This window comes from Pogona vitticeps, chromosome 6 (assembly GCF_051106095.1).
Source record: "Pogona vitticeps strain Pit_001003342236 chromosome 6, PviZW2.1, whole genome shotgun sequence".
NCBI lineage: Eukaryota > Metazoa > Chordata > Lepidosauria > Squamata > Agamidae > Pogona > Pogona vitticeps.
This window is the reverse complement of record NC_135788.1, coordinates 47,950,734-47,964,474: the sequence shown is the minus strand read 5'-3', so window position 1 is coordinate 47,964,474 and position 13,741 is coordinate 47,950,734. Positions and strand designations below refer to the sequence as shown.

At 43.0% G+C, this 13,741-nt stretch overlaps 1 protein-coding gene and 1 non-coding gene across 4 annotated transcripts in view; one reads left to right on the top strand and one right to left on the bottom strand.

Annotated features, from left to right (window-relative positions):
* The first annotated feature begins 1,518 nt into the window (after nt 1-1,518).
* The window catches only part of ABHD5 (abhydrolase domain containing 5, lysophosphatidic acid acyltransferase), a 46,158-nt gene continuing 33,935 nt past the window's right edge, over nt 1,519-13,741 (top strand). Inside the window, exon 1 of one of the 3 annotated variants that reach the window (XM_020799487.3) lies at nt 1,519-1,708. In XM_020799487.3, coding sequence (XP_020655146.3) covers nt 1,572-1,708 — 137 coding nt within the window. In that variant the 5' untranslated portion in view covers nt 1,519-1,571. Of the gene's footprint in view, nt 1,709-2,052; nt 2,107-13,741 lie in introns of those variants that run through there. The other 2 variants (XM_073003458.2, XM_078377329.1) reach the window with 2 other exon arrangements.
* LOC140701537 (U1 spliceosomal RNA) lies at nt 9,050-9,216 on the bottom strand. The gene has a single exon (XR_012080437.2). It is a non-coding gene; the product is annotated as a U1 spliceosomal RNA (small nuclear RNA).

The following is a 13,741-nucleotide window of genomic DNA, read 5'->3' as shown; positions in this document are numbered from 1 at the left end:
ATGGGGGGGGGGAAGAGAAGTGTTCCCAATGTCAGCTGTAAGTGTTAGGTAATTATTAGCATTCCTTTGAACTGCTGATTCAATGTGACTTACACAGCCTGGAAATATTACTAAGGGAAATAGTTCTGCTCTTTAGGAAATGATTAACAACGTTACCTGACAGGATGGGTCACTTAAAAAAAAAAAGAAGTGTTACAAGCATAAAGCAGTTTGGATCTATGCCCCAGTTAAAATATGAGACTTGGTTTTGTAAAAAGTCACATTTAAGTAGAACAGCTAAGGGTTGCAATACATGCTACAAGGTTTGACTGCTCTGTGGAGAAAATAGGCTTGGATTCGTTATGATCTGTGGTTTTTTTCCCCCCAAATTGGGTATCCTCAAACGAAATCACTGTAATTGACCCATCCAGAAAACAAACAATTACCATGAGTCAGCAGGGGCAGATACAGAGAGTAGTATTTTCAGTAGCTCCCTAAAAGCAGAAGCTGGCTTTGACAAGCTGCTAATAGGTAATTTCCACCTTTTTCCACATTTAGTTTTCCTGAAGGGACCTAGGAATATGCTGTTCCAGCACTGCCTTGAAAACCTTTTTTAAAAAAGCAAAACATCTGCAGACAACAGATGCTTTGCCTTTGGATCAGGCAGTCACACTGGGCAGAAAGTGAGCAAAAGCAATGGTAAACCAATAAACCACCCTTTCCAGCTGAACACAAAAAAAGGCAATTCTCTATTAAAAAGAAATTATTCCAGTCTGCTTCAGCTTTAGGTCATAGTCACCATGTTTTAATTCAGATTCGTCCATGCCTAATCCGTTGCAAATTTCTGAGTAAATTGCCCAGGTAGTCGCCCCCACAGTCACCTACACAACATCCTTTTAAACAGTGGAGGTGGCCACGTTGGTCCTCTATTAGCTCTAGCCAGCATAGTCAATGAGAGCTGATAGGCGCTCTAGTTCAACATCACCTGGAGAGCTAGACGTTCTTCATGCATTTCTCTCATTGCTGCCACCTTCTCTGTTGACATGGATCATTTCTCTCTGGACACTACAGAGCTAAGGAAAATACCATGTGTGCCAGTAAAAGCAGTTCGGCTTGTCGCAATCGGCGATCCTGGGTCAACGTAAAGCTGGCGTTATATGACATATATCATAGGAGGAATTGAAGACTCCGTGGGTAATCTCTTTTTCTTTCTTTTCTTCTTGACTGAACAATATTTTTGCAGGATCGTGATGTAAAGATACTTACATTAGGACAGCTATTCTCTAGGATCAGCAAAGCAACAACTTTCCACACTAATAGCGGAGAAGGGAATAACCTTAACCTCAAGGAAAAGGTGAAGGAAGCCTGGAGAAAAGGGGAGTATTAGGCAGCCCCTCTCGCCTTGAGCCGCTTCCCCCGGGACCGCCCCTTGAAGACCTCTGGCCGGCCACGGAGCGTTCTTTCGCGTCCTCCGCGCAGAGCGGCCGCTCTAGCCGCGCCTGCTCCGTGGTAGAGGCGGGGCTGAGGGGGTGGGTGAGAGTGACGTGCTCTCGCGACTGACTGACTGCCTGCCTGCCGGGGCGGGTCCCGTGATGGCTGGCGGTGGCAGCGCTGCCGTGGTCGCTCTGTCTCTCGCGGCTCTCCCGGCTGCCCTCCCAGGACCGGCTCTTGGACGACGACGACGCGCTGCCATGGCCGAGGACGAGACCTCGGAGAGGGCCAACGAGGGGTAAGTGGAGGGAAGGCGAAACGGGCCCGGCCGAGCCAGCCAGGCAAAGGTATTAGCTTTGAAAGGACCCCCCCCTCCACCCTCTCAGCTCGGGCGCTGTTCCGGTGCCCAAACTGCCCGGCGTGGAAGTGGGCTCTGTCCGGCTGGTCAAGCAGCGGCCCTCTTCTTTCTAAAGACGGGCCTGTGTGCCGTCCAGCGGTCCAAGACGCAGGCTCCTGGGCTGCCCCCTGCAATGCCCGGGCAGTTGCCCCCCTTTCCCCCCCCGTCTTCTCTGCCGTCGTCCCCCCCCCCCCCGCTCTGCTCCACAAGGCTGCTCTGCGGTCTCTGGTAGGGTCTGCCTCGGGCACTAGCTTGGTTGTTGGTCCACTCAACTGCAGCCTCTCTCGTTTCCCTGACAGGTAGGTACTTTACCTGTGGGCTGTTCATGCATTCATGCTTTACGTTCTGAGTTTAAAACGGAGGAACTCAAAACAACATGACAGTAATTATTGTATTGTCATAATCACCATCAATAAATGACAGCAACAATAGCAACAATAATGTAACTCTCTCTGTTTTGACAGTGTGCGGGGTCTAAACTACAGGCAGACAGGAGCAACCTTGTTTGGATTGCCCTTAATTTTCATATTGCTTTATATGGGATGTGTGATTTAAAGTACAGTACAGTATTTTAGAAATTGGAAGAGAACTACTCCACTCTTCTTTCTATTTCCCCCCAGAAAACAGTTGTTACTTCTAGCTGTTTTTTTCTCCCTACAGACTCCAGGGTTTATTTCTAATCTCCAAGCCCCCCAATAGCTGGAGAAAGGTAGTTTCAAGACAAAAACAGTCATGGAGAGAGGATTTTGTCTTTCATATATATGACATACGATAGAATGTAGTGTAGTGGATACAGTGACGGACCAGGACTCAGGAGATCACAGTTTGAATCCTTGTTCGGCCATGGAAATACCGTGAGATGGTGGAACTAGTAAAACCACTCCTTAAATATCTAATTTACCTTGAAACCCCTTTTAGGGTTGCTGTAAGTTGGTTCTGACTTGCTAACACATAAAAATAATGTGTGTGTTAAATCCCTTCCCCCTTTATATGTGGGATGTCTATTTTTATTTATTCAGGTACACACAATTGTGATTGCAATCCAGTTGTTCTGATAGTCCTACCTGCCTTGCCCCAAACTGTCCCAACTATTATTTGCTCATTACCACTCTCATCTGTGCTCTGATAGCTTTTCCATATGTTAATCCTTGTGCTCACATATGTTCCTTCTTCCTCAGTAGAACTGCCTTCCTGAATGAACTTCCTAACATCTTGAGTTCAAATATGTTTCAGCTTTTCTTTGCGAAAGCTTCATTTCTGTGTGTGTATATTTCTTATGGTCACACGCTTCTTCTACAAAAGGTTCTGTTGGGATGTATAGCCATATGTTCTTACAGGAAACCTTGTATCATAGTTCCAAATGTAACTGACCCTTGGTGTTTAATTTACTCTTTTCAGCAGTGCCAAGGGGCTTTGTCTTCTTTGAAATAAGTTTGGAGGCAAAACCCTGGTGAGCTGTGGCTCGGATTAAACTCTCATAAAGCCTGCCTCATTTTCTGTTTGCTGTAATCGCCACACATTTGATTGAACAGGCATTTTATGCTACCCCAACATAGGCTTCTGTAGATATTCCCAAACATCATTCATTTGGCTCCGTGGTGCACAAAAGTAGCTGTTACTACATAGTAATACTTTGCTGCCCTGCTTTCCTCTCGTACAAATCTCCCTAGGTCCTTTTAAAGTGTTGGTTTCACAGTAATCAAAACAGTGCTTTAATGTGCTTCCTGTTCCAATGCACAGTTGAGATTCTCATGACAGCGATGGAGGGTGGTATTATTTTCCTTCACTGGAGATTTTTGAGGATATTTTAGCTGTGGATTTCCTGCATTGGGAGGGGGTGGTACGTAATCACCCTTGGGGTCTCTTATAGCTCTAAAATTCTGTGATTCTGTGAAATAACTCCATTTCACTGTCCTCTTGTCAGTGTGTGCTTTGATATGTACATCTCTGTTCTCTGGCATATTTTGCTATTTTAATACTGCTTGCACTTAGTTGTTATAATTTCTTCTTTATCAGTCCACACTGTACCTCTTTCTGTATGTCCCATCCTCTTTTATTATGTATCTCTTCTCGAAAACATAAATAGCATGTAAGCTTCCTCAACAATGTATGTTCTAGAAACACTTTCTTGCTTACATGGAGTGCTCTTCATTTCACATACAGTATTTCTCCATTTATACCTTTCATTTTGTTTTTGATAGAGCTGTTCTGCCAATCAGAGCAGAGTCAGGGAAATGGCTTTATCTTATATACTGCCTGATTCTTAGCTAAAGTTGCCAGGGACTGAATCAATGACCTTCTGAATTCAATGTATGCTTGAACTCTGGTTCTCATCTCTATGTTGTTGGGGGTTTTTTGGTCAATATTCAGGGTCACTCCGTGAATACTTAGTATTATTTTACTGCTTCATAGCCAGTCAGGCTATACATATAAATAGAAATTAAAGCAATCTTAAAATATGATAGTTGACAACTAAGATAAATACATAAACAATCAGAAAAGTATAAAATAAGCATTCTCAAGTAAGCTTCAGATTGTAATATTAAATTGTAGAGATTTTGGAGCAGGTAGCGAGTTCTATCTTTCCATGGCTTGTTTGTTAGTGGTCCTATAAGATGTATAATAGTCTGTGCCAGTATTATGCTTCCTCTAAACACTTCCAGTTTGTTCTATATGTACCTTCGTTATCTAGACTTGCCAAACAGCATTATTTGTCATATTTATTTGTATATTGCACTTCAAATGCTGCTCATAATATGTATTTTATATTATATTCCTCTTCATTTAGTTTTGTTCACTGGCATCTGTCAATGTACAGTCATGCCCTTTCTGCTTAACCATTTTTTTAGAATCTCTTTATGTTATATACAAAACACATGCTGTCCTGATTGTATGTCCTTCATTTCTTGAGATTATTATTTTCTTTTAGCATTTTTATTTTTTATTTCTTTATTTTGTTTGTCCTATTTATAGGCTTCCTTTCTCCTGATAAGGGGACTCGAGGTGGCCTTTAAGCATGCTTCATCTCTAAAACGTGTGACCTGTTTTGTGACAAAATGTGTCCTGTTTTGTAACAGCCAAACCTCTGTATACTTAACTCCACAAACACAAAATAATACTGAGCATTTGTATAGCATTTGCACTGTTAATACTATTCCATGTACAATATCTCCACAATTATCACTAATTGTACAAGACCAGCAAGTCTTATTATCCACTTGGTACCAAAAAAAAGGGCTCAGTCACAGAGATGGTGCCTTTCTAATGAATGCATGGCTAAATCTCAGTTTGAGTTGGGGATCTCCTGATCTTCTGGCTCATAGTGCTTAGCTGCCATGCTGTTCAAGCTTTTTACTTTAAAAGCCTTGGTTTGAACTCTGCCCTGTTAAGTGATCATTCCACTTGGTCTTCTTCTGGGAAATGAAATCTGTCAAGTACCTGTATTAATGCAGGCATTTGTGGTCATGTGATGTATTTGCATAGTGTCAGTTTGTGTCACTATGCTTCTTAGTCATATTCACGTGGTCAGTTAAGTTTTGGCAGCTACACATGTTTAGTTAGCCTGTGTGTGGGTTAAGTTCCACAGGTTGATCCTTGAAACCCCGCCTCCATGGATCCAGGTTTCAATAATAATAATAATAATTTGGTAATGAAATATTAACATGTAGCTGCAGCAAAAAACATCAGTATTTTCATTATGTTCAACAAGTGGGGTAGACCTGAGATCTAAAGGTGTCAGATTGTGTATATAGTTATAAAGTCATGAGGACTTTAAACCCTTCACATTCCTTTCCTTAGTTTTTTGACAAGAGGTACTTAGGGACAAATAACCTGTGATGCTTGTATTTAAATAAACATGCTAGCTGTTTCTCCCTTGGAGACAAAACAATTAATAGAGCCCTGATCCAAAAGAAATCTCTCCATCTGTATAAGGGCTCTGTTTCCTCCTGAAAATTTCTTCCCTCATTTCTTTGTTATTTGCCCTGAAAAATGCTGTTTAAACCCATAATCATTAGACTCTTGCATATTATAAACTGATAGACATCTTGTACTAATTCACATGTTCGCTTAGGACTTAAAATAGCTGACACCCTTCCCCTTTTTATTGTGTAAGCAGCCATGCTTCCAAAACCAAATGATAGAGACAGTTCTAGTTGCCTCTTTACAACATCACATCCTTTGATTTATTTGACTTAGATATCTGAATGTAAAAAGGAATTTGCAAACTCTCAGTTAAATTCCCTGTTTTCTAAAAGTTCAGCAAAATCTGTGCTAAATCCAAAAGAATGTTCTTAGTATCTCTTATGAAAGACTCCTGGGAAATATTATGTGATGTAGTAAAGTCATCTAGTGCTATGGAATGCATTGTGTAATGACAATAAAATACTGTATGTATTCGCGAAGGCTTTCACGGCCGGGATCTAATGGTTGTTGTGGGTTTTTCGGGCTCTTTGGCCATGTTCTGAAGGTTGTTCTTCCTAACATTTCGCCATTCTCTGTGGCCGGCATCATCAGAGGACAGCACTCTGTGCTCTGGTGTAGTTAGCTTGGGAGTGCAGTATTTATGGCTGTGAGATGGGCTTTTGTCTTTTTCTGTAGATGGGTGATTATTGTGTATTGTTGTGAGTGTATTGTTGTGATAAGAAGGAGAGATTATCTGTCACTGTGGTTGATGGGTATCATTAGCTGGTCTTTTGTGTGTAGTGATCCCCGGTCCTTGTGGCTGGGTAGAGTTCGTTGACCTTTTGCACACTGTATTTTTGAGAGCTGGGAGTCAAGTTTTGTTGAGTTTCAAACTTTCCTCTTTTTTGTTGAAGTTCTGCTGGCTTCCCTGTGCAGTCTGACGTAATGATTGCTGGTGTTGTCCAGTATTTTGAAATAGAATTTCATGTCCAGTTTGTTTTAGGGCATGTTCAGCTACTGCAGATTTTTCTGGTTGTTTTAGTCTGCATTGTCTCTCATGTTCTTTGTTTCTGGTGTGGATGCTTTGTTTTGTGGTTTCATTATATACCTGGCCACAACTGCAAGGTATCCGGTATACTCCTGCAGTGATGAGGGGGTCCCTCTGTCCTTCGCTGACCATAACATTTGTTGTATTTTTGTGGTGGGCTTGAATATTGTTTGTGGGTTGTGTTTTTCCAAAAGTTTCCCCATGCGGTCCGTGACCCCTTTGATGTATGGCAGAAATACTTTATTTGTGGGTGGCTGTTTTTCTTCTTCAGTTTGGTGTTATTTTCTTGGTTTGATGGCTCTTGTGATTTCATTTTTGGAGTAGCCATTTGCCTGTAGGGCCCAATTCAGATGGTTGAGTTCAAAGCAAAAAGCAAAGCAAAGCGTGCTGCTTATATACCACCCCATAGTGCTTCAAGCACTCTCTGGGCGGTTTATAAGTTAATTATGCAGACTACATATTGCCTCCCCAGCAAGCTAGGTACTCATTTTACCAACCTCGGAAGGATAGAAGGCTGAGTCAACCTTGAGCCGGCTACCTGGGATTTGAACCCCAGGTCGTGAGCACAGTTTTGGCTGCAGTACAGCGGTTTAACCACTGCGCCACGAATTCAGTGCTGAGAAACTGAGCTTCACAGTTCCGTGCACCATAAACTTAGATAGAAATATGCAGAGCTGTACCCTGTCTTTGAGATGATTAAGACAATCTCATTACTCACATTGTTAAAGATGAATTTCTTTCCTTCTTAAAGCTATGTTGAAGTACTACTACAGTTGAAATCTCTGCTGAAACTTTCTGTGGAATTTGTATAAGCTATATGTATTGTCTGTTGCTGGCCAAAATCTTATTTTTATGCCTGCTGGCATAAATTTGTCAGTGTATATTTCAGTGCCAAATTTCCACAAGTTGGCATAAGCATTTGCTGTTGCATGTCAGTCACAGGACAACGAATGCCTATATTGACTTCTTAACTTGTGACAATTTGCTGTTGAAATTTACATCAATGGAGTTACAATGGCATAAATTTATAAGAGGATTCGAGCCACTATGTGCTATTCCTTTGTTCAAAGAGATGCAGATGCTACTGATGCATAAAATTTTCAAGTGGATCTTTGGGATATTTGCATAACCCAGTAACCAATTTGAGATCTAGTGTTGTTATACAAGTTGTATGCCTTCTGCATTGTAATTGGTTCTGAGTATGTTTTATCACTACACATGAGACCATGGACTTGATGTAGTGGGCCAATAAGGCATAGGTGAAGTAAATATAGTTGATCCATTATAGTTTTGCAACTTTCCATCCTTGATATTGTGAAACAAATTTAGAACTGTAAATGGAAAAATAGCAATCACTTTGTTCTATGAACATTTGTGTGAGAGTTCACATAGTTATATACAGTATTGGAACAGTGTTCATACGTTGAAACATTCGTAAGTTGAAGCAAAATTTTCCATAGGAATGTACTGAAAACCATTTAATCTGTTCTGGCTGTTTATCGTTCTTATCTAGAGGCGCCGTTCGTAAGTAGAGGCATTAGTTCTCATAGGAACTAATGCAAAGCCAGTTAATCCGCACTCTACCACTAGGGGCATAATTTTTTTCTTTTTTCTTCTTTTGACCTAAGATGAACTTAGGTCAAAAAAAAGGGCAGGAATGGAGGGAGGGGGAACACCTTCTAAGCAGAACACCTTTTAACCCAAGCACCTTTTAAACAAAACCAAGCATCTTTTAGCTTAAAAAAGGGCAGGAGAACACCTTTTAAACAGAACACTTATTTTTTCAATTCAGAAGTCGAAGCTCCGTTCGCAAGTCAAAGCAAAATTTTGTGAGCGGAGCAGTTCATAAGTCGAAATGCTTGTAGGTAGGGATGTTCGTAAGTCGAGGTTCCACTGTACAGTGGTGCCTCGCTAGATGATTGCCTCGCAAAACGACTATGACTTTTTTGAGCGATGTTGTGCTTCACAAAACCATTGTTCCTATGGGCAATTTTCGCTGGATGATGTTTGGGTCCTTGCCTTGCAAGATAGTTTTTTTTTTTTTAAACCTGTTTCACAAGATGGTCTTCCCCCCCAATTGGAACACATTTTTCCTGGAAAGCCAGCAGCATACACTTTCTCCCCCACTTTTTTGGGATAAAGAAAGTAGGTCCTATATAATTAATGTGTTTCAATGGAGGGGGGGGAACCATCTTGCAAAGAATTACCAATGGGACTATGTCTGCAAATTTAAATGGTAGAGGAAGGTGAAAACAGCCAGAAACCAAAAGGTAAAGAGATTGTTAAAAAAAACAGAGAAATCACAAACATAATGCCCTCATTAACACAAATTACGTAGTTGAGTTCCCCACATTTGGGGAAAACACAGGGGTCAACAACACACCCAAAATGCAATGGATAAGCCTCTCCCTGGGAAAATCATTTTGACAACATGGCATTTTTCCTATAAGGTATGAGTTGGAATGGCCCTTGCATCTCCTACCCCCTTCTGTCCCCTGACCCTCCAAGTTATGGTGACTCCCTGGCTGCACCTCCCACTCAGTACAGGACGGCACAGCCCCAGTCCTGCCAGAGGCCAAGAGAGCTCCTCAGTGTTTTGGGGTGCCCTGGGGGACCCCCAGCAGGGGCTAAGTGTTCCTCCCACAATCCTCTAGTGCATAGGTATTAGCATATGCTAATACCTTATGCTAATACCTGTACACTAGAGGATTGTGGGAGGAACACCTAGCCCCTGATGGGGGTCCCGCAGGGCACCCCAAACCACTGAGGAGCTCTCTTGGCCTCTGGCAGGACTGCAGCTGTGCAGCCCTGTACTGAGTGGGAGGTGCAGCCAGGGGGTCACCATGACTTGGGGGGTCAGGGGACAGAAGGGGGTTTGACTCCTTTTGCCTTCTTTCTTTATTGCTGGAGAGAGAAAGAGGGAGAAGGCTATCTGAGACCCATTGAATTTCCAAAGGCAGTGCAGGTGAGGGGATTGCTTTTTCTCAATATGTTATGGGGAACTGTGTTTTGCAAGATGATGTTTTCTAGGGACAATTTTTGCAAGACAGTGATTTTTTTCCCAATTGGAATACATTAAATGGATTTCAATGCATTCCAATGGGGAACTGGGTTTCACAAGATGATGTTTTCACAAGACAGTGATTTCCATGGAACGAATTAAAAACGTCTTGCAAGGCACCACTGTAATTACTTGCTTCTGGAGGAAAAAGTAGGAAACTGATTTATTTTCTTGTCAGCACTCTAGTTCGAGGTTTAAAATTGCAACATTGTACATGACACCTTTCATACAGAGTGTGGAATCTATCACTGTGTGGATCTTTTTACGTAAATACATAACAGTTTTTATAACTAGGCTTCAGTTTAGTTGTTTAAATAGGAGCCTTCTGGTATGACATATTTTGCTTTCCAGAACAGCTTTGATTGCCCACAGGACTTTGTTACGCACTTTGTTGTAGTACCATCTCAAAATTCTTAAGAAAGAATGTAGATAAACATCCATGGCTCTGATTACACTTTGGACAACTGTGAGGTTTATGGGAAAGGAGTATATAGCATGAAAAAAAGTACATGTTTTGTGGATAAAACATGGTGTCAAGCAGATGAGCAGGAGTTTCCTGGTACGATACATGGCTTGGATGCAGAATCCACAGATCTAGTTCTTGACATCTCCAGGTAAGGCTGGGAAAGACTCTAGCCTCAAACCCCAGGAAAGCTGTTTATAGTCACTCTAGACAACTGGTTGGGTCCCCAGATGTTCATATTCCAGAGATCCTGGCCAGTACAACTAGTGGTGAAGGCTTCTGGGAGTTTTAATCCAAGAACATCTGGGCACCCAAGGTTGAGAACTACTTTTCTAGACCATACTGAGCTAGATAGTCTTTGGTGTAAGGAGCCTGCTATGTATTTTTTTTCCAGTGCTATTTTATTTCCATTAATTTACCAGTTGAATTCCAAGTGTCACTATTGTGAAAACCTCCTATATGTCTGGATATTCACTTTGCTAACACTGCTCCTAATACTGAGTAGAGGCTGAGAACTTACTTATTTAAAGTAGAGAAAAGCGATGGTCAATCTATTTTATTTACAGTCTCATGTGTTAGTGTTTCTCAAGTCAAGGGCCAGTGTAATTCTCTGCTTGTGTGCTTATGAGGCTGCAAGTGGCAGAAATCTGTTTTTAATTTGACTAGTAAATGCCATCTTCTCTCAATACAAAGTTCAGAAAGCAATAGATATACAAGGGAAGAGTTGTTTCTACCTCTGACCTAATGTAGCAACTTACTGCAATAATCTGTCAAGGGCCTTTTGAAACAGCTGATGTACAGTACACTTCCTAGAAGAATTGTGCAGTAGCTCCTTCCCTTCTCCCTAGGTATTCCTCTCTAGTATGTGGAATTGCAACCCACTGCTTTCTTATAACAATAAATAAATAGTCTATCAGTCTATCTATTACACTGCTCTGTCAACCTATTACCACATTGTTTTACCAAAGCCAAATGGCAGCCTGGAGCTATTAATGTATGTCATCAGTGCCTCAATAACTATTACAGTTTTGCTTGTAGCTTTACGCCTTATTAGTAAGGATGATACCTTGGAAATATATGTCTGAAAACAGGTTTATGCTGGCACTCAACTGAAGTGAACTTTTCTCTACTCTGTTCTTCCTCACAGCTCTTCACACTGCTCAGAAATGCAGTGAACTGACGTGGGGTAGGGTGGGGTGAGGAATCATCCTGCTTTATCATCTTGCTGACCAAAGAGCATCTATTGGTGCAACTACACCTTTGAATTCTGGTCATATGTTTCACTTTCACTGGGGAATATGATTTAGATCTGTTATCAAGTTGTAATGTAAAGGAATTGCTTGAATAAAATATTTCTCAACCTTCTTCGAGTTGCCACCCCCTTTTATAATAGCCAAATAACCTTAAACTCCCTGCCATATTTGCATAAAAGGTATTTTAATAGGGTAAAGAAAACACACTAAAATGCCATATTTGCTGGTGTATAAGATGACTTTTTTGCCCTGAAAAACATGTCTCCAAGTCGGGGGGTCGTCTTATATGCCGGGTGCACCCAGAGCAAGCAGCATGTAGTGCAAGGAGGAAAGTGGAGAGGTGAACGAGGAAGAAGAGGAGAAGAAGAAGAAGAGGAGGCGGTGCCTCTTCTCCCGAAGAGGCAGCGGGTGGCTCCGGCTCTCAGGCACTGCATGGCCCAGCAGGAAGCAGCATGGAGAGGCCAGCCCAGCCCGGGAAGTGGGCGGAACTCGGTCCCCACCGGCTCAGTCACTTCCTCGCACAGTTGCCCTCGCGGAAAGCAGCAGCAGCGCCGGCTCCTTCTTCCCCATGACCTACCACTATGTTGCCCGGGCGGAGAGAAGCTGGCAAGCAAACGGCACCTGCGACAAGCCAGCGCCGGCCTGCTCGACGCCAGCACTGCTGCCGTGCCGGGCTCCCGAGGAGACTTCCGGAGGCCGGGCGAGCGAGCAGGCGCTGGCCTTTGCCTCGGGCTAGCTGGTAGCCCGCCCCAGGAACTTGCTTTCCTTCTCCTCCCTTTTTGGCCCCTCCGGCAGGGTAAAAGGCAGAGGGAGGGGGTAGTCTTATACGGTGAGTATATAACGAACGCTAGATTTTGAGTGGAAATTTTGGGGTTGTCTTATACGCCGGTATTGCCCTAATAAATATGTCAAGAACCTTAATTGAATTTGGGGTGTGTGTGTAGAAATGACTCTTCCTTTCTCCTTCCCCCCCAAAAAGCCCCCTCAGTGAAGAGCCCCTTCCCCTCAAGTCCAAATGAACACCTCCTCCACAAACCTCGCCCCATGCCCCACCTCCTCCATGATTCTCTTCCCTCTCCTTTTTGCCCTTCTTGTCTCCCTCCTCCAAGACTCAGGTGGGGCCTGGAAGCATCTCCCTGCCCAAGTCCCCTCTCCCTTAACTGTGCTGCCATCTCTGCACCCTGAAGAGCCAGAAACTCAGGTGGAGTGAAAGGTACCACTGCCATGGCAGCAACAAATTTTCAGTCCTGCTGCCATCTTGGGTGTCAGCATTCCTGATGATCACCATGCACTCACCTCATTTAGGCCTCTTTGAGCTGGGTCAACACTCCAGTCCAAAGAGCTGATGTCAGTCCTCCAAAGGTGGATGTGAAAAAGCAGAGAGAAATGAGCAAGAGCAGCTCCTTTGGAGGGGGTAGGAGTGATGCACGTGCATAAAAGGAGAAATCTACCCTAAGAGGTACAAAAGTGATTTAGAACTTGATGTTGCCTGCCACTATGATTCAGATTAAAATTATCTATCTGGGCAATGAGGATTAAAATAAAACAGCACTGTGTATACCATATTTAGTATAATAAATATAAAAATACTTGCAACTAAAAATAACTATGGCAGTCTCCCAGAAAACACTTGGGAGTCCTGAACCCTAGGATGGGAACTCATGCTTTAATAAATAGTAGTTTACTGTGCATATCTTCCCTAGATGGTTTTGTGAAGTTACCTGGAGTTGCATGGTAAGGACTAGAGATGGAGGTATTCATATACGAATATCCCCACGCAGCTGGATTTAATGAGGGGCCGGCCCCTCACACATCCACTGGCGGTGGCAGCCTCACTCATCCTTCCAGTCACTCCCGGAACTCCTCTCTCTTCCTGCTCGCCTGGCCACTCAGCAGCCATGCAGGGAGACTCGTCTTCCCTCCCACTGCTTGGAGTGGCCAGGCAAACAGGAAGAGGACGTAGCTCCAGAACTGATTGGAAGGATGAGCAAGGCTGCCGCCGCCGGCAGACACATGAGTAGACAAGCCGGCCACAGGGGCCGGCCCCTTGTTAAGTCCAGCTGCCCAGGGATATTCATATATAAATGCAAATACCCCCATCTCTAGTAAGGACTTACTGTGAAATATGAAGCATGAGTGTTTGTGCTGAGAATATTTGCAGCATGACACCAAATTGTCACCTGTCAAATTCTGCCTCAGGTTGTTC